This window comes from Gavia stellata, chromosome 2 (genome assembly GCF_030936135.1).
Source record: "Gavia stellata isolate bGavSte3 chromosome 2, bGavSte3.hap2, whole genome shotgun sequence".
NCBI lineage: Eukaryota > Metazoa > Chordata > Aves > Gaviiformes > Gaviidae > Gavia > Gavia stellata.
In genome coordinates this window covers 187,609-211,439 of record NC_082595.1, presented here as the reverse complement: position 1 = coordinate 211,439, position 23,831 = coordinate 187,609, and the positions used below count along the sequence as shown (strand labels likewise).

General features: G+C 38.5%; 1 protein-coding gene across 2 annotated transcripts in view; it reads left to right on the top strand.

Moving 5' to 3' along the window:
- Positions 1–3,184: 3,184 nt before the first annotated feature.
- The window catches only part of RAB3GAP2 (RAB3 GTPase activating non-catalytic protein subunit 2), a 50,514-nt gene continuing 29,867 nt past the window's right edge, over positions 3,185–23,831 (top strand). Inside the window, exons 1-8 of one of the 2 annotated variants that reach the window (XM_059834936.1) lie at positions 3,185–3,293; positions 14,434–14,498; positions 17,790–17,913; positions 19,451–19,532; positions 21,696–21,743; positions 21,860–21,935; positions 22,083–22,184; positions 23,287–23,386. In XM_059834936.1, the coding sequence (XP_059690919.1) occupies positions 3,185–3,293; positions 14,434–14,498; positions 17,790–17,913; positions 19,451–19,532; positions 21,696–21,743; positions 21,860–21,935; positions 22,083–22,184; positions 23,287–23,386 (706 nt within the window). Of the gene's footprint in view, positions 3,294–14,430; positions 14,499–17,789; positions 17,914–19,450; positions 19,533–21,695; positions 21,744–21,859; positions 21,936–22,082; positions 22,185–23,286; positions 23,387–23,831 lie in introns of both variants that reach the window. The other variant, XM_059834930.1, reaches the window with a different exon arrangement.

The window sequence follows — 23,831 nt, the reverse complement described above, 5'->3', positions numbered from 1 at the left end:
TCAATACCTTATCTACTAGATAGAAAGGCGTGTTGCAGATATCCCAAGACAGACAATTTTGCAACATGCAGCTCTTCTTATATCTTTATATTTTATATATTTTTATATACATCTAAATTTATAAATGTACATAAAAATATAAATATGCAAATTGATGTTCAGAGGTGACGAACAACCGTAAGCTACATTGAAGCTTTCGGAACTGCAGATACTTGGAGTGTGTGGGACAGACAGCACTTACTCAGGCATCTAAGGATGCAGTTCTATCCTTAGCTGTGATTAGACAGCAGTGAAAGATTTGGTACAAGCACGAAGGTTTGACTGAGATTCTCCGTATTCTCTCTGCTGTTGCCTGTGTTAACACAGATTAATTCTTGCTGCCTCTCTATGAGTGCTCACTGCATTACCTGGAAGCCACTTATGGATGCATTTGATAAGGTGATTGCTTGTATCAAGCTGACATTATGGTATAGAGGTGTCTGCTATAACTATTACTAAACTGCCAGTTTAATTTTCACTTATTATCAAAGACCAAATTCAGGACTCTGGGTATGATAGTATAATCACATTCATTTATGCTACCTAGCATGAATGAACGACAGGTGGAGATCATCACTGATGATGAAGAAAGCAGAGTTTTACTCACAGTACTCCACAGGTCTGTGGATTGACCCTGAGCAAATCACTTAACCTTTCATTACCTTCATTTCCCCAAGTGAAAATCCCTAACATCCATAATTATGCGTTTTTGTAAACTGCATTAAGGTTGCCAAATGACAGGACCTATATAAATACAAAGTATTGTTACTGTAAATATATTGTTAGTTTTGGATATTAAGCATTTATCTGAATGGCTTTAAGGACTTTGATTAATATTTATGACAGAAGTTTTTCAAAGTGTTTTTTTAATAGACTCCCATATAATTATAATGAATATTTAAAAATTAGTAACTATTGAAGAAGGTATAACAAACATACAAAAGGTAATTCAGTAGCCAAAGTGATAACGCGAGTTCATCAGAGCTCAACCCTGTCTTGAAATATTAAGTCATTTGCTGAATTATTCATTGCCTTATTTTATGCATTAATTAGTATCTTGGCAGTTTTGTAACTTGACTTCTTTGTGTACAGCAAACCAGAGGGATATGACAGTGTCTTACACTGTTCACTAGTCTCTAAATAAGGAAATTTTCATAATGTGATAAAAGTGTCACTAAAGAATGACCAACCAGGTTGTTAATTTAACTTCTTGCATACTCTTTAGTTATTCACTTGATGTTACCAGTGACTTTGCATGTTACACATCGAAAATGTCATTATATATTTTTCCCCCACAGGCTTTACATGTTTAATTAGAGCATCTTCAAAGTCATTAGCCATTCCTCCATACCAGTTGCTTTCAACCTTTCCCACACTGTGACCTTATTCTCAAAGCACCTCCTTCCCATTGGTACACAGCATGCAATTTTATGCCTGTTCAGAAAAACAGGATTCAACAACTCTGTATTGAGTAGGCATGGGATTATTCATCTCCTTAAATTCAAGTCTAACCTGTGTATTACCTGATGAACCACAGATTTTAAACGTAAAACCAAAATGAGCCTGCTGTTGCTAAGGGCAAAAATGCTATTGGGTCCCGATTACTGCAACAAAATAGAACAGCTGAATACATTAAAAAGTAGTCAGGGTAACTTAAAGCCAGTTTCTTTAAAAGTCTGACAGAGATTTTCTAGAGTTTATAGTCTGTTACAGTCTGTGCCTTCAGGAAAGTTTGAACGGATTCCACTTTGGAATGAAACTTCCCTTCATAAAAATGTGTTCAGTCTTAGAAGGTCTTTAGAGACCACCCAAAAAACCTAGACCACAAACCAAACTTTCAGAATGACTTGGACTACTTGCTCAGTCATTTCTGCTTTTAACTACTAAAGACACACATGTACAGTTATCTACCAGATAAAAGACATCTGTGTGAAAACAAGCAACAGGATTTTATAATAAAAAAAGAGCCTAGTAAAGTAGGAAGCATTAAAAAAAAAAAAAGTTAAGCCCCGTAGACAGGGCAATTTCTATTTCTTTGGGACCCAGAAAACATCCCCTGGTGTTCTTCTCACACGTGCTTTTTTCTCCTTGCCCTAAGGGGAGATTTTTGAGTCTGTGGATCAGCTGTCAACACCGTACTGATGTCACTCCACAGCAAATCTCACTGTCATAACCACTGCTGCCACTAAGATGCCTCAATGTCCAGAGAAGGAAAAGAAATTGGTTGACTTTAAACCCAAACAAAAGCTTTCTATTTGCAAAAGCAATTAAGATGGAAAGAAACCCTGTCCTCACTATCTCTTGAAGGTGTTCCCTATTCATGGAAGTAACATAGACATTTAGGGCCGTGCTGGTTCATCACTAGGCCTGGGTGATGAAATTGTATCAGCATGTCAGAGCATCTTCCTTTAGACCCAGGCTGGCTGGGAAGCTGTCTTGTCTCCCCTGCCATGTACACAGCCACCGTCATCAACTCTCACATGCCAATTACTGCCACTGACTGCGTAATGAGGTGGCCCTGAAAGGACAACACAGGACTTGGCGGCTGTTCCTCCTCCAGGGTTTGGCCAAGACCTGGCCCTCACAGCCGCTCCCTGGTGCTGGCGCCGGGCCGTGAGCAGAGCCCGCCCCGAGGGCCGCACGCACACGGCAGCTCGTACCCCAGCCGCGCTGCTCTGGCACAAGGCCCTCCCAGAGGCCCCATCCAGCTGCAGGCTCCGGGCCCAGGGGAAAAACGGGCAGGCAGACCGCTTTTCCCCTCAGGAACCGCGGCGGGGAGGCAGCGCCTGCCACCGCCAGCCCGCCTCTTCGGAGAGACTCTCGCCGCCTCTCCGCCGGACCACTGTTTTACGACCGCGAGCAGCCACGTCATTGCCTGGTGGAATAGGAGCGGGAGCGCGGGCTAGGCCGCGGCTGCAGCCGGCTCCGCCCCATCCCCGCGACTCCCGAGACGGGCGGAACCCCTCGGGCGCTGCACCGCGACTGCCACTCCCAAGGGCTGCCGGGGCTACGTGACAGCTCCCGCGGCACGCGAAAGGGGCGGGGAACGCGCCTGTCCACGTCGCGCATGCGCAGGGCCGCGCGGCGCCGGGCGTGAGGGAAGTCGGCGACCGTTTCCGGGTTGGGCGGCGGCAGCAGCGGCACCATGTCGTGCGCCCTGGTTCCCTTCGGCCACTTCCAGGACCTGGAGGCGGCTCGCGATTTCCTGTGCCCGCACCGTCGCCAGGGCAGCGCCGCGGCCGGCAAGGAGAGCGGTGAGTCGGCAAGGAGAGCGGTGAGGAGCTGGGGGTCCGGCCCGGCCCGGCCCAGCCCAGCCCAGCGGGGCGCGTGGGCGGCGGGGCTGTTCCCTGCGGCCCCCTCGGGGCTCCGTGCGGCGGGAGTCTCGACACTCCCGTGGAGAGCCGCCCGGCGATGGGGCCCTGCACCGGCGGGGCCGCGCGCCCCTGGCCGGTGGCTGTAGCCGGGGCTGCCTGAGGGTGAGGCCGGGGGTGCCGGCTGGGCTCTGGGCCCGCTCGTCCTCGCTTTCCTAACCGTCCCTATCCGCTGGAGGGTGTGCCGGGGCGTGCAGGGGGTAGCCGCGGGTGGCTGAGTGCTCGGCGTCGTTACTGTGATAAAGGGCTGTGAAGGGTGGATGTCCTGCTACAGGTGCCACATCTTCACCTGCAAGTTCTGATTTTCCTGCTGTCCGAAAGTTTCAGGTGTTCAGTTGTTCTCAGGTGTCCGTCATTATCCTGTAGTCTGTAGGTGAAGCTTTTTGGCCACAGACCACGTGTGCCACGAACTTCGAGATGAAAGTTCATAATTTTCTTGCTAAGAGAGTGCAGTTGTCTGAAGATGTTCTGATGAAGTTAACAAACGTTGTGCATGCAGGGTTGTCTAATAATGCAAAACACACTTAAAGTATACTAAAGATTTAGCTTGGCAGCTTAAATTAAAAGGCAGTAGATCTTGAAGCAACTAGAGTCCGAAGTTGTGGACCAGATTTTTGTTGTGTGAGGCAATGCACAGAGCTCAGCTGTCTGGCACAGAAGCTGGATTCTCAACAGAGAAGAAGAACCAACAGATCCATGCCCAGGATAGACAGTAAAGGGAAATGAAACGGTGGCCTGTATGTTGTTAGTACTGTACTGTGTTAACTATATTTGGCTGGTGTTTTGGCTTTCTGGCAACAGCATGGAAGGAAAGTGTTTGAAGAGGTTAATGAGGATGCTTGTAAAATCCTCTCAACTGTAAACAGAGCTATGAGAGAAAGCAGCAAGTTGTTTGTTTAAAAAGCTTAAAAGGTCTGGGGGTGAATTAAAAGAGGGGGAGATCATAGAGTAGTTTGTGTTGGAAGGGACCTTTAAAGCCCATCTAGTCCAGCCCCCCTGCTATGGGCAGAGACGTCTCACTAGATCAGGTTGCTCAAAACCCTGTCCAACCTGACCTTGAACACTTGCAATGATGGGACATCCATAACTTCTCTGGGCAACTTGTTCCAGTGCCTCGCTACCTTCACTGTAAAAAATTTCTTCCTTATATCCAATCTAAATCTACCTTCCTTCAGTTTAAAACTGTTGGCCCTTGTCCTGTCACTACAGGTCCTGGTAAAAAGATGACACAACAATTGTGAAAAAGGTTTTTAAAGTAGACTGTATGTTCAGCTAGTTAACTTTACCACTAAAGCTTCTGTAAACCTGTTGTTATATTTTATTATTGCTTTCTTTTTGTGTTCAAGACTGAATTTAATTTACTTAATTGTTGAAATGCACTTGGAAGAAAGTAATGCTGGAAGAATTTCATACAGCCAGTCTTCATTGTCCAAAACTTTTGGTAGGAAACAGTAATGTGCTGCTACTTGTGCTTGTTGTTTGACTCCAGTAATGCTCTGAAAAATGCATACGGATTCCATATGGATTTTCTTTTGGTATCATCCGTATCTAAAGGAGGGATTCTGGAACCATTAAGGTCCTGTTAGTGCCTCTTGAATACTGAAGATAAAATCAAAAGGTTGTAATGTGTTTGTGTTTCTAAAAGTAAGTGCTAAAAGAAATTAAAATATTTCTCCTGTATTTGGTGCTACATGTGAGAGAAGTTTGTGTAAACTAACTTTTGGATACTTTTGTTGGAGTGGATTTATCAAATGGCAGCAGTAAGGAGAGAACATATTTAGTGTGTTGTAAAAACACAAAAATTATAGAAGCAAAGAAGATACATATTCTAAAATGTGCTGTTATTCCATTTTAATGAGTTGGCTGTATTCTGGAGTATTTTTATATTTGCTTATTCAGACATCAAGGCAGAGTGTCGCAATCAAGTATTTTTCAAAGTATTGCTCATTTAGACTTTTTGAAATCTTTTGGATTTGTGCCTGTAATTTTTTGATACCACAGCTGTTTTCAAGGTTCAGGATAAATGAGCATGAATGTAAGCGAGTAAGAGTTCCCAAAGTGAATTTTACATAAGATTATAAGCTAGTAGTTTTGAAGCAGAAATCCTTAGTGCATTCATCTTTGACAGGGAGAAACGCTGTTACAACTTGCAGAGGTATGCTAAGTTATAAATAAGTAAATTGTGGACGTATCCTAAGTTAGAAAAAAAATGGATTCGGTTGTGTGGAGCAGGAGATTCTCTTCCTGTTACCCTTTTTTCTCCAAATCTGCTTTGCTGCTACTTTGTGGTCTGGCCAACTAAAAGTTGAGCGGCATATTGCATTTATGGCACAAAGAGCCAGGGCAAATATTTTTAACTAAGCAAGATATAAATAAATGTGTTTTTATCAAGGAATGCTCTGGTAAAAAGTGCTCCATTGGCAGAATGTACTGGTTTAAGGCAGTAGTTTATTAAAGTGGTGCATTTAAAAACTTGAATTTTAATCTGATTTTATATTTTTACTCTTTAGGGAAAAAAGCCCTAATGAGTAGTTTGTTTTTACTGATAAGTTCAACAGAGAAAATATGTTCGTTTGCTATCAAATACAGCTTTTCTACTAAACTTAATATTTATGTAATTGTTTATATGGGAACAAACATAGCTTAATAAACACATGTCAAAGTTACAAATATTTTTTATTTTAAACTGGAGAACTGGCACCTTTTATTTACTATTTTTTCTTTTTTAAACGTTACGCTGGGTTTGTATGGAAACTCTTTCGCTAGTATTTAAACTTTATAGTTAAACTAGTTTTTAAGCTTTATAGTATTTAAACTTTATAGTTAAATGAAAAATGTTGGCTACCTCAGGAAAATAAATGTTCATATTAAATATTTTTATTAAACAAAGAGTACTTCACTTAACAAATTGATTACCTTTTTTTTTGTTTTTTTGAGTCATAACTTAATGTTTAGGTGCTTAGTAGAATTTTCAAAAGCTCCTGTCAGATTTTGGATAGCAAATGTTTTTGAAAAGGTGCCTCCAGGATCTTCAATGTGTGGGTTTTGCGGTTTTTATTAGAAGCTATAGGTCTTACCTTTTTGGTTTCTTAGTTATAGATCAGAGAAGATTTTTCTGTTGTTTTAGCTTTGTTCTTTTTTTCATTCTAACCAATATATTTTCTGTGAGCCTATTGGCCTCACTACAATCTAGGGTGGTCAATGTAAAAGCATTTTTGTAGATACATTTTAAATGAAAAGACTTTGCTTAATTCTGAAAATGCAAGCAGTATACATTTCTAAACCACTATGTGATACTGTGACTTTAATAAAAGTTAGAAGTTAGATGCCTTTAGTATGAATAAAAAAGCTGTACCTTCTCACCTAGTTGTATTTGACATAGTGACATATTTCATTTAATTAAAAGAAGGTAATCTAGGTTGTCAATTTTAAATTTAATTTGAAAAGGCTTATCAAAGTGCTACATATATTAAAAATATAGATGTAGTAAAAAAAACCCTGCATCTTTATTCTAAGGGAACTTGATTATTTTTTTTTTTTTCCCTTGTACAGGTAAACACTTAAACACATTCAACAGTAGAAAAAGATGATGAAAAGCATCCTATCAACTACAACTTCACTTAATATTTTTCTGTAGCCCAACAGTTTGTCTAGCTTGTGCAAAGGATATACCTGTCTGGTAAACTGGGCAGGAGAAAAAAAGGTGTCCTCCTCCTTTGAACCTCATGTAAAGTCAGTTCTGCAGGTGCCTGTTTCCTCCCAGGTCAGGAAACACTGGAAGGAAGGGTGCATGTCGTTCTCCTTGCTTGTGTTATGCAATCATATGTTAAGATTGCTAATAACGCAGTGCTGAAATAACTTAAGAAATTTTCATAGACTGTTGAGGTGACCATTGATCTGTAGTGATACAAATATATAGCTACTTTTTAATTGTATATATTAGAATAAAAGGTGTTGGGGTGGATCTTGCCTCACGTGGCTTAAATAGAAACAGTATTATGGAGTAAACTGGTTAAAGATGCTTCGTATAAAATTCTCATACCTTTATTCTCTAGGAAAAAAAGGGGTTGAATGCTCTTCTATGTTTTGATGAACAGGAGTCGAATAAAGCATGAGAGTTTAAGATGCTTGGGAAAAGTTAATGCTAATAATGAGGCACAAATTCTCTGTGGAGCTTGAGCCTAGTGGTACCCAAGTGGCTTTGAAAACTGCTGTTTCAAACGTGCAAATACTGGGAATAGAAGTATTTGCATTACATTTAATTTGAGAGCTTGCTATGTTGAAGGTGTTTTGGGATGCGTGTTGGCTAGATCAGAATACAGCTGTAACAGTTAACTGTATTATACAACTGTCTATAATAAGGCGTACACATGAATGAAAACATCCATCTTATTTACAAAATGTGATGGAGCTTCACAGGCGTAACAGAATTTTACCATTAAGAAATTAATGGATATTTAACTGAAAAGAGCAGAAAATTGAGCAATAAAGACACATAACATTTTCTGTAATCTTTATAATTTGAGGAATTTAACTGCAGTTTATCTAAAGTGACGTGTCTCTGTTCTTCCAGTAGACTTTGAGCTTGAACTGTGTGTTTTAAAACATTTGATGGGTTTGATGACAGCAATTCAGTGACATAGCCAGGTAGGACTGCTGCTAGCTAAACTTCGGGGGCGTTAATATGAAGTAAAAAAATCACTACTTTCCTGTTGTGCAGATGTTTTTTGTTCCTAGATGTGTTTATCTCCCATTACCTAAATGAAATTAATAAGAAGAAAGCCCAAAACCAAACTTGTCCTCGGGAGTTCCCAAGCAATGATACCTGCATCTATGGTAGCGAGCTGACTGCTTCAGAGCAGTGTGTGGCACAGCACACTACTTTGAGATGCTGCTGCTAATTCAGGGGGAAGAAAAAAAATCAACCCCCTGATTTGGGCGGTAGCTCTGAGGTGTCACTTTACTGCTTCTTTTTACAGTAGGAAAGATGGCTTGACAGCATCCTGAAAAGTGCTCTTCAGCCCAGCTCTTCCTCTAAACAACATCTTTGGAGTTGTGCTTGCACACTTCGCTTTATCTGGATTGGCTAATTTAATTCAGAAATACAGAAGGCCAGGCTTTTTATTTCAGAGTTGCAAACAAGGTTACAAAGAAAAAAAAATTACAAAATCAAATTCTAGATTGCGTTTAACAGTAGGGTTCTTCTTAACTGTTTCTGTATCCCTCTTATTGAATTTGGTATATTCCTATTGAAGAGTCTTCTGACAAGCTTTTTTGTATGGCCTCTTAAATTGGATCCTCCCTCTCCAGATTGCATTATATACATTTAAGATTCCTTTCTTTCAGTTTTCACGTAAAATATCATAAAAATACGCACTCTACCTGCATTGTGTTACATCTGTTATTGTTAACACATTTTGAGATGGGGAAGACTAAATGACATGCTCTCAACACACAACAGAATGCTGTCAGAATACTTTGTCCAAATTATCTTCACACCTGAGTGTTTTGCTGCTTTAACACCTCCTTTACTGGGTAGATTGCCTTCTTTCTTGCTATAATTTAAGCTGTCACACCTGAAAGAAAGCTGAAATACTATGTTTTTTATGTAATCTGTTTCATTTGTTTCCTGTGCTATATAGCATCACAAAGCTTCCCCCCAACCCACCCATGGTACCTCAAACTTTGTTTTTGGAGTTAAGTTACAACTGTAAACCATGGAAATTTGCAGCATTACTTTAAAGAATCTATGTAGTACCTGGATTAATTTTAACTTACTTGTCTTTTATCTGTTGAAAGCAATTGTGACCATCTAAAGGAAGAGAAATTGTTCACAAGGTTCTTTTTCAGATTAGCGAGCTAACTTAGTTTGAGTGTCATCTTTTTTTTTCTTTCCACTTATGGATGTCTGAAGTGGTAAGAGAAAACAAATGAAATACTAGTCTCAAAAGGGGCTTCCTAGTAATGCTGGCAAAACAACCTAATATATTTGTCAGTCTCCATGTTGGAGGAGCTTTGGAAATAAATGGCCTATGATTACTGAATAGCAAGAGGATTCTAAATTATTTCTAAGATTCCTTGGCCTGAAGAGAAAAGAAACTGCTTCTATTTCTTCACTAATTATGCAATCCAATGTTATCAGAATTGCAGTATATATACATAGAAAAAAATCTGAAACTCTTGCACTTAATAAGCAATCATTTCTTGAACTATTACTTCCTTTTATAAATTCTTAAAGCATGGATAGGAAACAAGCTGGAAGATCATAAAACAAACAAACTACATGCATGCAATTAAGTGTCATGTTTTAACCTGGGTAAGCAGCTAATAATGCTCAGCTGCTTGCTTACTTCCCCCAATAGCGGGATGGGGAAGAGAATTGAAAAGGTAAAAGTGAGCAAACTTGTGGGTTGAGATAAAGACAGTTTAACAGGTAATGCAAAAGCTCTGCATGCAATCAAAGCAAAATAATAAATTCATTCACTACTTCCCATCAGCAGGGAGGTGTTCAGCAATCTCCAGGAAAGCAGGGCTCCATCTCGCATAATAGCTACTTGGAAAAACAAATGCCATGACTCTGAAGGTCACCCCCTCCCTGCCTCCTCCTCTCCCCTGGCTTTTATTGCTGGGCACAACATCATATGACAGTTGGGGTCAGCTGTCCTTTGTCCATTCCCAACTTCTTGCATATCACCGTCCCACTTGCTGCAGGGCAGTGTGAGAAACAGAAAAGCCCTTAATGCTGTGTAAGCACTGGCCAGCAATAGCTAAAACATTGGTGTGTTTGTGTCATCACAAATCCAAAACCACAGCACCATACCCACTACTGTGAAGAAAATTAACTCGATCCCAGCCAAAACCAGTACATTAAGATATGAAGCAAACTGATGCATGTCTTGGTTTTGTTTATAATTTTTATATGTACAAAGAGTGTACAGAATAGTTTTTTGCAGCTTGATATTTTATGGCAAATAATCTAAAACCTATTGAGGACAGATTATTGGCTTGTGTATGAGTTGAAAGTTTTCTTAGTTATTTAAAAAAAAAAGTCTGTCAACATAAACGTGCTTGTTTTAAAGCTATATATCAGTGTAGGTGGGGGTAGTTTGACCTTTGTGGCTTTGGGGGTCCAGTTTTCAACATATGCTCTCCCACTTGGGCAAACGTAGAGTCTTCTGGGCAATGGCCATGCCATCCATGTCCTCTGGTACCTGCTGCATAGAGCTGGAACATAGAGGTGACGGCAGGTGGGAACGGCATCTGCTACCAGCCCCGGGTCATTGTGATGCTCTGGAAGGGAGGATGCTGGCAGTTTTCTGTGCTCAGAGAGATATTCTCTGATTTGGGGAAGAACTCTTAGACTGAGTAAAAACATCTTTCATACTGAATTTGACCTGTTAAATCGCAATTAGACCTCATTGGTCTAGATCTGTTGCTAAGGTTTCTCTTTCCTCTTTTCCTGTTTTCTGAACAAAACATACTTATCAGTAGAAATTATTCATTAGGGTCTCAAGTTTATGATAAACATGCTTGAAACAGATTTTCATATATGTTAACACCAATGCTGCAAATGTGCCGCATTTAAAGCAGCTCTAAAGTTTCACATGGGCTGATGATGGAGCTTTAATGCGATGTGCTTCAAATTAGAGAGTGAAGTGGTTCTTGTAGACCCAGTAGATGGAACTTCTATTTTTGCAATCTCCGCACTTAAGCAAAATCTGACATATTGCTGCTGCTTTATCAAAATAGGGGAACTGTTTACCAAACATCATCTACTAGTGAGAGATGGAGATGAATAGAAATGTAGATTTGCATGGGAAACCTTGATTTTTCCCAACAGTGGACTGGAAGAAATGAATACGTTGCAAGTCAAGAACTGTTTAGGGCTTGTTTACGTATTGGTTACTAGATAATGTCATTCATTCCAGAGTTGCTAGTTCTAATCTGCAGTGTTACTAAAGGAAATGGTGGGGTATTTCTTCAAAATCTTCATTGTAGACAGAACTTAGATCCTGTGTCATCTCTTACTTGACCAACACTGTCAGGTGCTGGTGGATGGGGAAGTCTCTGCAAGCTGACAGCTTCTGTGGAATATTTTGTAATTCATTGTCACAGGTGAATAACAGTGTGCTTTGAGTTAAAGTATTACAGGTGTATCCCTCTGTTGCTTCTCTGTCCGTTGTTCCAGAGATTAGTTGTCTATTGTTTAATACCCTGCTTCACTAGCCATTGCATAGGTGAAGTGTCTGAATGAAATGGATAAGGAAACAATTTTATTTTGAATTTAACCTCTTTTTTAAAAAATAATTAATGTATGGAAAGACTGCATGCAGGGACTAAAGAAATACAAATGATTAGCCCATTCAGGGGCAGTCTATACAATGTGGAGGCTGGATATGAAGGAGCAAGCTTGTAAATCCTTGTGAGCTGGAGGAGATGCTGGCTTTGCAGAGCAGGTCGCAGTTCCGAAAGATCTCTGCAGCTTTGTCAGTGGGATGGTGCCTCACCACTACCTCATTTTTCCATCCTTTTTTGATTAATCTAGCTTCATCCGAGGAAGATGACAACCATGAAAATGTAGGTGTTCACAAAGAGGCAGCAAGAATCCTCACAGCTAAAGTTTTCTGTTGTGTGTTCGGTCTCAGAATTGAAGTGGCTGAGGTTTCTTGGAAAGGCTGGTCTGCTCTGTGCTGTAGGGGAAGGCACTGGCCCCGACTGTGTTTCTTGGATATGGTTATGTTTCTCTCTGGACTTTGGCATGCTGACAGATTTCTGTCCTCTGTGAATTTTATAGGAAGGAGATTTCGTTGCCTTTTGAGATAATAACATGCAAACAGAAGTAGAATTTTGTTAGCTATCTTAAACTAAACATTGAAGTTAGTTACTGCTTTCTTCTTGCAGTTTATATTCAAAAGTATTTGCTATAATTCTCCTTTATATATTTGTATGCTGGAAAATTCTCAGCCTCAAATACAAGATGAGACCGTGACCCTTGGAAGCTTGTTGTTTGTATAGTTATGCCTGAAATAACTGTACAGTCAGATCTGTATTGATGATGATGCAGTAAAACTGGCTGACTCACCCATTTTGTAGATGGTACAGACCTTTACATTTTAACAAAGGTTATTCATGGTGTGGGCATTTTGTCTTCTACAGTCTTGTGAAATACCTTCTCAACAGCATTGGTGGAAAGTTCCTTTCTTAAGCTAAAATATTTTTTTAAAGTTTTTTTGTCTCCATTAGCCATAAAAAAGTTAAAAACAATCTGCCTGAACAGACAGAATGCAGATTTCTGTTTTCTTGTCCTGGATTCTTCCTGGCTTTGTTTGGTGGCAAAGGAACCAGGGATTTCAGACCAAATAAAATTGGAGTGTTTGTGATACAAACCTTTTTATCCAGACTGTTTGTCCATCCAAAATGGCAAAATCTTGCTTGTTTAAGACTGAATTTAAACTAATTTGAGACATGGCATTTAAACTGCTTCTTAAAGTAAGTGTAGGCATGACATCAAGTAATGAGAAACTTGAAAGAAATCCTTGGAAATATCTTGAAGTAATATTGATTTTACTGCTTCAGATTTCATGTTAGTGCTTCTGGATGGAAGTCAGTGTTTGGCTTTTCTACTGAACTACAGGGATGCTTTTTGACTTATTGGGGGTCCCAGTGATGGTGGTGTTTGAGAATTGTACATCTTTTACTACTAAATGTCTGTGCATAATTACATTTTGCATACGCTGTTATGTTCACATCAAATTCTGTATTTTTAGATGAAAGAATTTCCAATGTTTTTTATATGACTAATATATTAACTCTTACAAGGCAACTGAGAAGTAGGCCTGTCTTTGTGAATCTCTGTTTTCTCAGGTGTTTGAGGTATTTGGTAAGCTTGTGGTTTCTCTGAGGTTTCTGAGTGACATAATTGAAACTGATCAGTGTCTCATTAATTTTCCTCTGTGTTGTCTTGTAAAGAGGTGAATAGCAAAGGTCCTTGTGCTCATTTTCCTCTCAGAGGCCACAGCTTCAGCTTTTTCTTTGGCTGCTTTGGGAGTGGTGGTGGTGGGATCTGCATTATCATGGGCTCAGGTGTTTTGTTGTCACAGATGAATTTCCATGTTAAAATTTCCTGTTAAAATAAACTTACGTTGCTACTGGCTGATCGTGCAATTGACTTAAACCAAGCAAAAATCCATCATTATGGAAAGGAAGATATTTTACTTATTTATAGAAATACTGTTTCTCATAAAATTGTGCATATGTGGTTCTTGTGGTGTGTTACGTGTTGTCTTATATCAGTTAGTAAGGTATCTGGGGACAGGTACACAAAGTCCCGAAGGGTTGGAGAGAGCCTGCTGTCCCCTTACTTTCCCTCTGTAGCTGCCTGATATGTACAAGATGGGGCTTTTGTTGTCTTTGGAGTAGTAATGATTAGATAAATCAAGCTAAAGCTTAAATTTCAGTGATGTCGTCAGTCTCTGTACCCACTGGAGAAAGCTTTTGCCAAGTGGACACATAGGGTTCCTCCCCTTATGCCCACACTCTTTGCTTCAGCTTGCTGTATAAAACTGGAAATATGTCTTAGCTTTCTTGAAATGTCAGTGAGAGACTGAGAAAAGACAAATTTGAATAATTTGTTCTAGTAAAGTGCAGAGGGGCCCTGCACTTTACTGGATCAATGATGTGTTGTACCAGGTACTGTAAGATGTTACTTGCCGTGAGTTCTAGATGCAGTCTGTCAGAATTAATTTGACACAGGTGTTGTTACACCTGTTTCCAATTGGTACTTGGGTTACTTCTTCTGTTACTACTTTTCCATAGTGTCAAAAATGGAAGTATATACAGAGAAATAAGACAGCCATTTCTACCACTTCATGGTTCTTTCTGTAGAACTTGTTTAGTATCTGCCATAAATGAAATTACAATGCATTGGTGGGGAAAAGAAAACAACCACCAGCAATCTTTTTTGATTGTGTTTTGTGTTGCCTATGCTGTATTCATGTGACAAATCTTTTTTCACTTCAAGCAGGCAAATCAACAAGCTGGGAAGATGGTGGCTGGGAAGCCTGGGGTGATGCAGAATTACAAGAACCTGTAAGTTCATATATATGAGTTTTCATTGCTAACTTGCCTATTCTAAAAGACTTTTCCACTTGTGTGTGTATGTGATGTTTTTTCTCCTATATCGTTATCACCTGAGCCAGAAGGATCTTGACCAGTGTTTTAAATGTGACTGCTTGTTTGTCCCTTGCTCCTGTAATTGTTTCTAAGTGTAGCTTGGATGTTACCCATATTCTTGTATTCTACAGGTTTTTTCTCATTAGAGTACACATACATCTTCTGTGCTGCTGCAGCTGGGGGTATCTTTTTTTGTCCTATAGCTAGCCAGAGACAGTAGGGCATGGCAGTGGAGTTATCTACCGTGAATTAATATAAATCAAAGACTCCTAAATCACGAACCACTGACACAAGCATCTTTCTAATGATCGCATAGTACTCCTTTTATGTTGTGATGTGTGGATGGTATTACAGGAGGGATCAAATTACATCTGTAGGATGGGGCAGCACAGTAGCTCTTTTAAGGGGGAAAAACATCCCTCTGTCCAACTAGTTCAACTAAGAATAACGGGGCTAGTCTATAATTGTTGGTCAGGCTGAGACTTGTAGCTGCCAGCTGACTTGCATGAAATGTTAGCGAAGTGGTCTGTGTAGAAATCCTCTGCACCTGAATGAATCATCTGAACAGAGTTGCTTGATTAATTCCCTGTTAGAGAGAGCTAAGGGGGTAGACTGAGGAATCCAGACCTCACCTTGCTAACAAAACTCTCTTATCTGCTGTCTTTATCTCAGTATGCCCAAGGAGTTGGGCAGTATCCTTGTAACTACCTATTTCAGCAGGGAAGCAGATTTTTCAGCTGAGGTGAGAAACAAATTGAAAGGAGAGTTTTGTCTCCCAGGGATGAAGTGCTGATGTCAGGGAATAACAAGAGTATAAAAACTTCTAAATAGGATGGGTATTCAGCTCCCCTATAATTGCCATAAAATAAGTATGTTTCTCAGGCTACATCTTTGTAAGATGTGCTGTAAAGTTTTTAACTTAATGAGGACAAATGCTTTGTTTACTACTTAAGTTGTAATTTGATAGAACCAGCAGGTGTTACTAAATTGAATTTGTCGTCTTTTTCACTATTTAAAATGTCAGATTTTTCTGCCAGTTAGTTCACGCCCTTCTTGCTAAAGACCTCCTTCTCCTCTGCTTGTTTTCCTTCAAAGTTGCTAGTGGTTCCAGGTCACACTCTTAAAAAGGAAAAACTGTCATCCACAGCAAACAGGTTGTGCTGTGTAGAAGCATGTAAATATGTGAGTCTGTATGTCTGAACACACACCAAAATTGAGTGCATCAGTCTAGCATAGAGTTGAGAATTATTAGTATGATATAACAATGAATTCCCTTGTTAAAATTTTTAACTGCTGGTTGATTTGCATTATAGTTGGTGTAAAATGCATCTTTTCTTGGAATTACTCAACTCACCTGGACAAGTATCTATTTCATGGAACACAGCAACTTTTGAGAAGGCATGGAAAATTAAAAAAAATAAAATTTTATTTTCTTCCATAAGGTGTCTTTTTATGGAACTGATCAGCTATTTTGTAGGGATGATGTTGAAATCTTGTCTTAAATGCTGATTATACTAATTCTGTCTTTCACCTTTTAAAGTAGTTTATTTTGACAAGTTCAGTGCTTTTCCTGTTTTAATTCTTAGCTTATTTTTGTCACTGATACAAGATGGCCATATTTTATGTCTTTAGATTTCAAGTTCTTTGTTTATGCATACAGATAATTTTATTTAAATTCTCTGTCTGAGATATAATTTAAATTCCTTTTAATCTTTAAACAAGCCTTTAATTTCTGTTTCTTTTCCTCAGTTTGTAAATCATTACATTAAAAATGAGTACAAGGCTTTTCTTTGAGTACAAGGCTTTTCTTTGGGTTTTGGCTATGTGTACATGATACATTTATCTCTGTCATGAGGAGTTAAAGTTGTCGTGAGTATCCTGGACAACTTAATCACATTTTTGTAAAGTCTTGAAAAATGCCAGTAATTGGGGAAAAATTGTTGCTATAGAACTTGGCATCTGTCAACAGACAAAAATGATGTGAAAATAGGTTGTTGTCTTGCACAAATCAAGAGCTGGTGTGGACAAGTTAGGATGTTTGTAGTGTGCTAATGTAGACTTATGATGGACGATATACGTGGTATTCTGATGTGCACAAAGTGACCATTTTTATGGTACAACCTTATGAAATGAAATGAATACAATGAATAGCTGAATGATATGCAAATGATATGCAAATTCTTCCTACAGTTTGTTTTTTACTTCTGGGAGAAAATGTGTATCTTTTCAAGTAGGTGCAGTTTTATTACCACAGAATAAATTGCATGGATCAGAAAGTGATCACACTGAAGTTGCTGGGTTTTTTATTTGTGCGTAGCTGTTTTGAGATACTAGAGGATGGAGTAATATTTTGGAGAGCTAGGAGGAGGTACGATTGGATATATGGTTATGGAAATGGAGACTGTGGACAAGGGAAGGTGTTTGTATTGCTGTGATCAGTCTAAGGGGATGGACCTAAGAAAGCAGGAGTACCATCTCTGAGAGACCTTGTAGCAGTCTGCTCAAATCCTATTACCTCCTTTCTGCCTTTGAACTATGGTTAGCAGGAGCTCCCTTGTTTGTTCCGTAATCAAATATCTGGCTTGTGGCTCTGAGGAAAAAAGATGCAATCTTTTTGGTTTTATACATAACAATGGTATCTAAGTGTTTACTTACCCATCATTAAACCCTTGACACTTAGCACTTTGTAGTTTGAATTTGTTTCTTTGTAAAGTTCCTTGTTGTGGAAAGGCATGTGGTGGTATCTGTTGCATGTTACCATGAGGCTTTAGTGTGAATGCCAGCTTAGTTACTTTCTTCATATGTTCATATATTTACTTAATGCTGGTCAGTGTATGAGCTTGGATAAATTGTTCATTTTGAATACGGATTTTGATGAAAATAACTAAAGAGATTCTTTCCAGTCTCTAACCAATAATAATAGAACTTTAAATCTCATTCTTCTAGTGTCTCTTTGGTGAATGGAGAAGATTTTGAGGAGAGTTAGTGATGAGTACTACTTTGTTTTCTGTTTTGTAAACACAGAGCATTAGTGCAAGGTTGATGCATTTCTCATGGCTTTTTGTGCAAGTTGGAGCTCTAGTGACTTGATAAGTAATAGTCCATTCAGCGCTGGTATTGAGGGCAAGCCAAATTGTTGTAATGAATCTTGCAAATTCTGCTTTGTTTACAAATTGTTGCATACATTGACTAAAGCTTTACCTGTAGGAAGAAGAGGAATCTAATTCCAAGAACCAGAGAAATTACTGGCTTCAGGACTGTGTATTGTCCTTATCGCCAACAAATGACCTGATGGTAATAGCTAATGAACAGAAAGCAGTCTTTTTAGTGCGTAAGTATACATTCTACTAAGTATATATGCTAGTACACTTAATAGCAATCAGGACAAGACTTGTTTCCCCTTACTCCTCAAGTCATACCTTCAAGAATTTTGGAGTGTTTTATGGTACACATCGTGCATTTTCTAGGTACTGCTTGGCAAGTTGTTTTGTCTTTACTTCTCAGCTATATTTTGATCTGAGAAAACTATTTTATAATAAATATATACTACAACTACCCAGTTGTTTGAGATGCTCAGAGATATTGACATTAGTTGTGCTCAGTAAGAAAAACAAAACTTTTGTATTAAATTTAGCCATTAAGAAATACTTGGCTTTATTTTTCTTTCCGTGAAAAAAATGAGTTAACTGAGCCAGTGTCACTTGGAGGAGGGAGTATTGAGGTGGATTGTTTTTTAAGATTTCCAGCTTTGATAGAAAATTCTTGTCCGTCTTGAAGAATGGGTAGCTTTATATTTTCCTCTACAGTAGGGCGTTCAGAACTCTTTTAAAGGCACCCTTAGTAATATAGGAACACTGATCAGCCAGCTGTTGTTTACATATGTGCTGTTGCCTGGGGTGCTGGTGCTATTAACAGCTGCAGTTGGTGACATGTGAGCATGATGAAGGGAAACCTCCTGACATGGGGAATATGATACCATTTTAAAACAAAACCAGGCTGTTGAAGCTCAGAGTTGCATAATTAGGCAAATTGCATTGAGTTGTCATGCTGCATGTGTCATTCCCTGCAAAGCTGTGTGTTCCAAAACGGATGTAGGTTAGTCGCTTAATTTTTCACAGAAAATGGAAAGATAGCAATATCCCTCAGAAAATTCCTATTGGATCAAGAATAAGGAGATCATTTAGCTCAGCTGCTGAAGAACTGCTTCTGCTGAACTGCACAGTGGCAACTTACCACACAATGGCAGAAGTGTCCCTGTGTCTCAGGTTTTGTGTCAGACGAATGGCACACAACGCTAATCTTTTTTTCAGTTGTCCATTGGCACCTGGGAGATGATACAACAATCAAATGTCATCTGTAATAGCTCCCCATGATAACAAAATGTAGTGTTTTCTAACCTTGATTATGATGGGATGATTAAAAACTGTCAGATTTAATGTAGGATTCCCATGTCTGTCTTGGGAGTTTAAAATTAAAATTTTCTATTTGTTTAAGCTCATCTTCAGTAATTATCCCAGAATAAGTTTGCCCTTGCTTAGTACTTTTCTCCTAAGGATCCCTGTTTCATTAATTGAACCTTTTAAAATTTGAAGTAGATATTACTGCATAAATCTTTTTAAACGAAACTAGGCATTTCAGAATTTCAGTAGTATGTTGTTCCATGTAAATTTTTAAGAAAATGTGGGACTTTTTTAGTGACTTCTCTAAAGATGTAGTGTTATTTTTATGGTCTTCAAGGTTTGTAATTGGTACTTAATCTAAGCACGGTAGGATGTATCATACAGAAGAGAAGGATTAGGAATAGAACTACGTTTGTGAGATGCAAGACATTACAGTTTTATAAAGGGTGTCTTTGTTCTTACTGGCAGCTAAATGGAAGCACAGTGACAAGGGAAAAGAGGAAATGCAATATGCTGTTGGTTGGAGTGGTTCTCTGAATGTTGAAGAAGGGTAGGTGTTGAAATGCAACTGTGATTAAAATGTCAGTTTCACTTTGTTAGTAGTATATGCTTTTTACTTGTCCCTTTTTTTTTTTTGCTTTCATCCAAGTACATTCATGGTCTTACGCATTTTAATGTTGAAAACAGAAATGGAGTAACCTGGGTGGTCAGAAACATTGTCTGCAAAGGTCACTCTTCATGCATAGTGTGATATCTCAGGAGAAGTTCATACAAATTAACAGAGGTACTGCGTGTGCACATCAGTGTATTTGCATATAATGTCGACATTTTTATTAGATCTGGGTTATCATGCTTTTTGTAAGTCCCTGTTCTAGAAGGGAAAAAAGAAATGTATGTGTACCCTTTTTGAAAATCTTTATAGAAGAGGTGAAATTTTATTAGGGGGTGTTGCAACAGGAAATGTATAAAGTTGTTTTAGAAATACTTCTTTTAATTTTCAAAACCTCAAGCAAATATAAAATCATCCTCTGATCAAGAAGTCATCCAAATTATAAGCAGTGAGCAACATTCATGTGATAGAAGTGTTCGTCTTTTGAGACGCAGTGTACTTCATCTATGCTTTTCATTTTTTACCTCCATTGTACATATCCTCGTACATGTTTCAGTCACTTTTAGAAATGGTTTTGGGCTCCAAGTCATTTAGTGGACTTGGAAAACTTGCTTTGGTCATGCATGTGGTATTTCTACAATATTTCTACTCAGTCTGTTTTCAAATAACCGACAGACGCTTTCTCGAATCTCCCATATGGAAGAGGATTTTGCATTTCGTTATTAAATTTGCAGCCTTGATTTGCCGTCTGCCTTTGAACATGCTCCCTATTGGGTTCAGCCTTCTGTTATGCTACAGGAGGTGTTGACCTAACCAGCCTCTCTCCAATCTAAAAATCATAATCCTTTTTTATAAACCTGCTGCTGCCACACATTTGAACTATGTGCATCTCTTTCAGTGTTTTTTTCCCCCCATACTACCACTGAAATTACCCTGCCATCTTTTATTAAAAAAAGGACAAGAAATTCTGTTTGGTGGTTAGTTTTTTTAACGACTGTTACAGCCCCAAGAGATACTATCATATGGAACAAGTAGCTTTCTTTAGATAGACACAGTTATATTCACTACATCTTGATTTTAAGGCTTGCAAGTGTTTCCTGCAGGTGAGGGTTCTATTTCTGTGGAAGTGTAAATATGGCAATTACTGTCAGATTGTCGAAAGATTTGACTTCTTTTTTTGCCCAAAGTTGCCTTCAACCACATTCAGTGGTGGCTAAGCTTTGCTATTGGAAGATGAGATTTCACTGATATATTTAACATGGCTTTGAAGTTGTAATTGAATTGCAACTCATGTCAAACTTGCATTTAGAAAACTTTTTTTTCTGTAATTGTCTAGCCTGATTATTTGATCACTCCTTGGGGAATGGAGGTGACCTGAAATGCAAATAATCAACAGTACTGCAGGCATTTATGCTTTAAGTGCTGTTCGGGATGTCGTCTTGAATTTGTATGCTCTTTCATAAACCCTTTGTACTGCTTCTGTTTCCCCAGAGAGTGTAAAACTTTCTGTCGTGGTAACAGTTAAATAACTTTTGATTTGAGATATTGAGACTGCTCATCTGCTTGCCTTCTGCGTGCTTTGCCTGCCATGCATTAACTGGGAAGACCATGTTAGCTCTTCAAATGCTCTCAAATTATAAAGTGCTGAAATGCAATGGATATAAAATCTACCTAATTGTGTAATGTATTTCAAAAATTTATTTTGATAAGTATAGTTCAGCTATTTTTTTAAAAAAGTGGTGGTTCTTCGTTTATCATTATAGATCAGAAAAAAATTACTTACCTTTACGTACATGAGATTTAACTTGAATTGTTACTGAAGAGTAGTGGCAGAATAGTCTGTCTGTGAATGATGAAAGACAACATTAACAAGGTGTAATAAGCCTTCATGCAATCTATTTGGGCACTCTTGAACTTGTAATTGAAAATATCTTTAAAATGAAAGAGTGTTTTTTGCCTTTTTAGTATGAATTTGATAAATTGTGTGCTGCATTAATATATTGTTAAAATATTTAAAATGCTGACTCAGCAAGATCTCTTGTGTAGAACAAAATTTCACAACTGGAAAAAATATGCTTATTAGTTTTATCTTTCTGTTTCTAGTGAATGTGTGAGTAGTGTATTGTGTATCCCATTGGCAAGTCAGAAGAGGTAAGGATTGATATTCTTACGTATATTCATCATCAGTCTCCTTACATTACACTTTTGTATGTCTACAGCTTAGAGCAGGATTTGTTTTTAACTTCGAGTGTATCTTTGTGAAACAGGAGCTCCACAGGCCGTCCTGACTGGACCTGTATAGTCGTTGGCTTCACCTCCGGCTATGTGCGTTTTTACACTGAGGTATGTTTCTCAGCATGGCAGGCCTACAAGGAAGCTATTGTAATAAACATCTATTTCTAGAAAACTTCTGTTTCTGCAGCTAGTGCTTTTTGCCTTCCCTAAGAGAAGGGGCAGAAATGTTCATGCTTATTGTTCTTTCTCTTTTAGAGTGGAGTACTGCTTCTTGCACAGCTTTTAAATGAAGATCCTGTCCTACAGCTTAAGTGCAGAACCTATGAAATTCCCAGGCATCCTGGTGTCACAGAACAGGTTTTGTCAGATTATTTCAAAAGCGAAGTGGCAGTGTTATGGGGTATGGAAGGGAGTCTTCTCTGTGAATCCTCTATATCCTTTACCACTTTTTGATGGGTGGACAATTCCTTAGAACAAGAGACTCTGGATTTCTTGTTCTAGAAGTATTCATGCCTGTATAGTTTGAGGATTCAGAATTTTTTAAATTTTTTGGAGTATTTAGCTAGCTCCATAGATTTGTTCTATTTTTCTCTGTGATAACCTTGCAAAGGAAGGCTTCATTCATTTCCTGTTTATTCATGTATGTGCACAAAATATGATAATGTATGGATGAAAGGAGAAAATGCAACTTGGCAGGTGCCAAGAGCTATATGTACTCATTCATAAGAACCTACGTTAATTATTTCACAGAGAAGATAGCTGAAAATTAAAATGATCTTTATAGGAGATAGTGCTAGGAACCTGCATGTCATTATGAGTATTTCCTGCAGAGCTCAAGCTATCTAGTAGAAAAGCCAGCTGTCTTCGCTCTTGGCTAAGTTGGCATGCTTGATGCAGAAAACTAATGAAGTTACAGAAATTTCCATGTTTGCTTTATACAAATGCTCATGTGATTTAGTGTGACATTTTGGGATCAGTTTTGAAATACAGAAGCATTAAGGAATTTGAGTCTTGAATTTATATCACCAAATTAGCATTTATGCGCTCAAGTGGTAATTTAGGTGCTAATACAGTTTCAGAATTTGGCTCATAAAACCTTGATACTTGCATTCTAGATAAACCTGTTTTTCTGTGGCCTTCACAAGCTGCTGTTACTTTTGTGTTTTCTCCCTAAGCCATAAAATATATTAAGCAAACATAAAAGTCATTGAAAGAAGATAAAAATATAAAATTATGTGCCTAAATAACTTAGTCATCTATTGGACAGTTTAATACTGAATTTCTGTAGTTTTGCCTTATTCTGTTGCCTGGGGCTTGTTAGATAATAACTCTCTGGATGTAACCCTCATCTTCATCTAGTTAATAGTATTAAAAGATGGAAAAGAAGCTGTTACAACAGTAACAGTGATTTTTTTTTTTAAATTATTTTTTTTCTTGCTTCGCTCACTTTCTTCTGCAGAATGAAGAACTAAGTATCTTGTACCCAGCAGCAATTGTGACAATTGATGGTTTCAGCCTTTTTCAGTCTCTTCGTGCATGTCGCAATCAGGTAGCAAGAGGTACGTTTGAGAGAAAAATGTTTATTTCTGACTCTATTAGTAGTACTTTATCTTACATGAAATTTACTTATGTTTGTTAAAGATCAAATCAAGGTGGAATTTGGATCTTCTTTGCTTGTCCATCAATATACAGGCATCTACTGCATACAAGGAAAATTCTTCCTCTACAGAAAATGTTCTCGGAACACAAGTTGTCCAAGTAGCATTGACTGGCTTGTACATTCTCACCACAATACTTTATACTGGTTTTGGCTGGGATAGAGTTAATTTTCTTCATAGTGGCTGGTATGGTGATGCGTTTTGAATTTGTGAAGAAAACAGTGTTGATAACACACTGATGTTTTAGCTATTGCTGAACAGTGCTTATACAGAGTCAAGCTTTTTTGTTTCTCACACTGCCCTGCCAATGAGCAGACTGGGGTGCAGAAGAAACTGGGAGGGGACA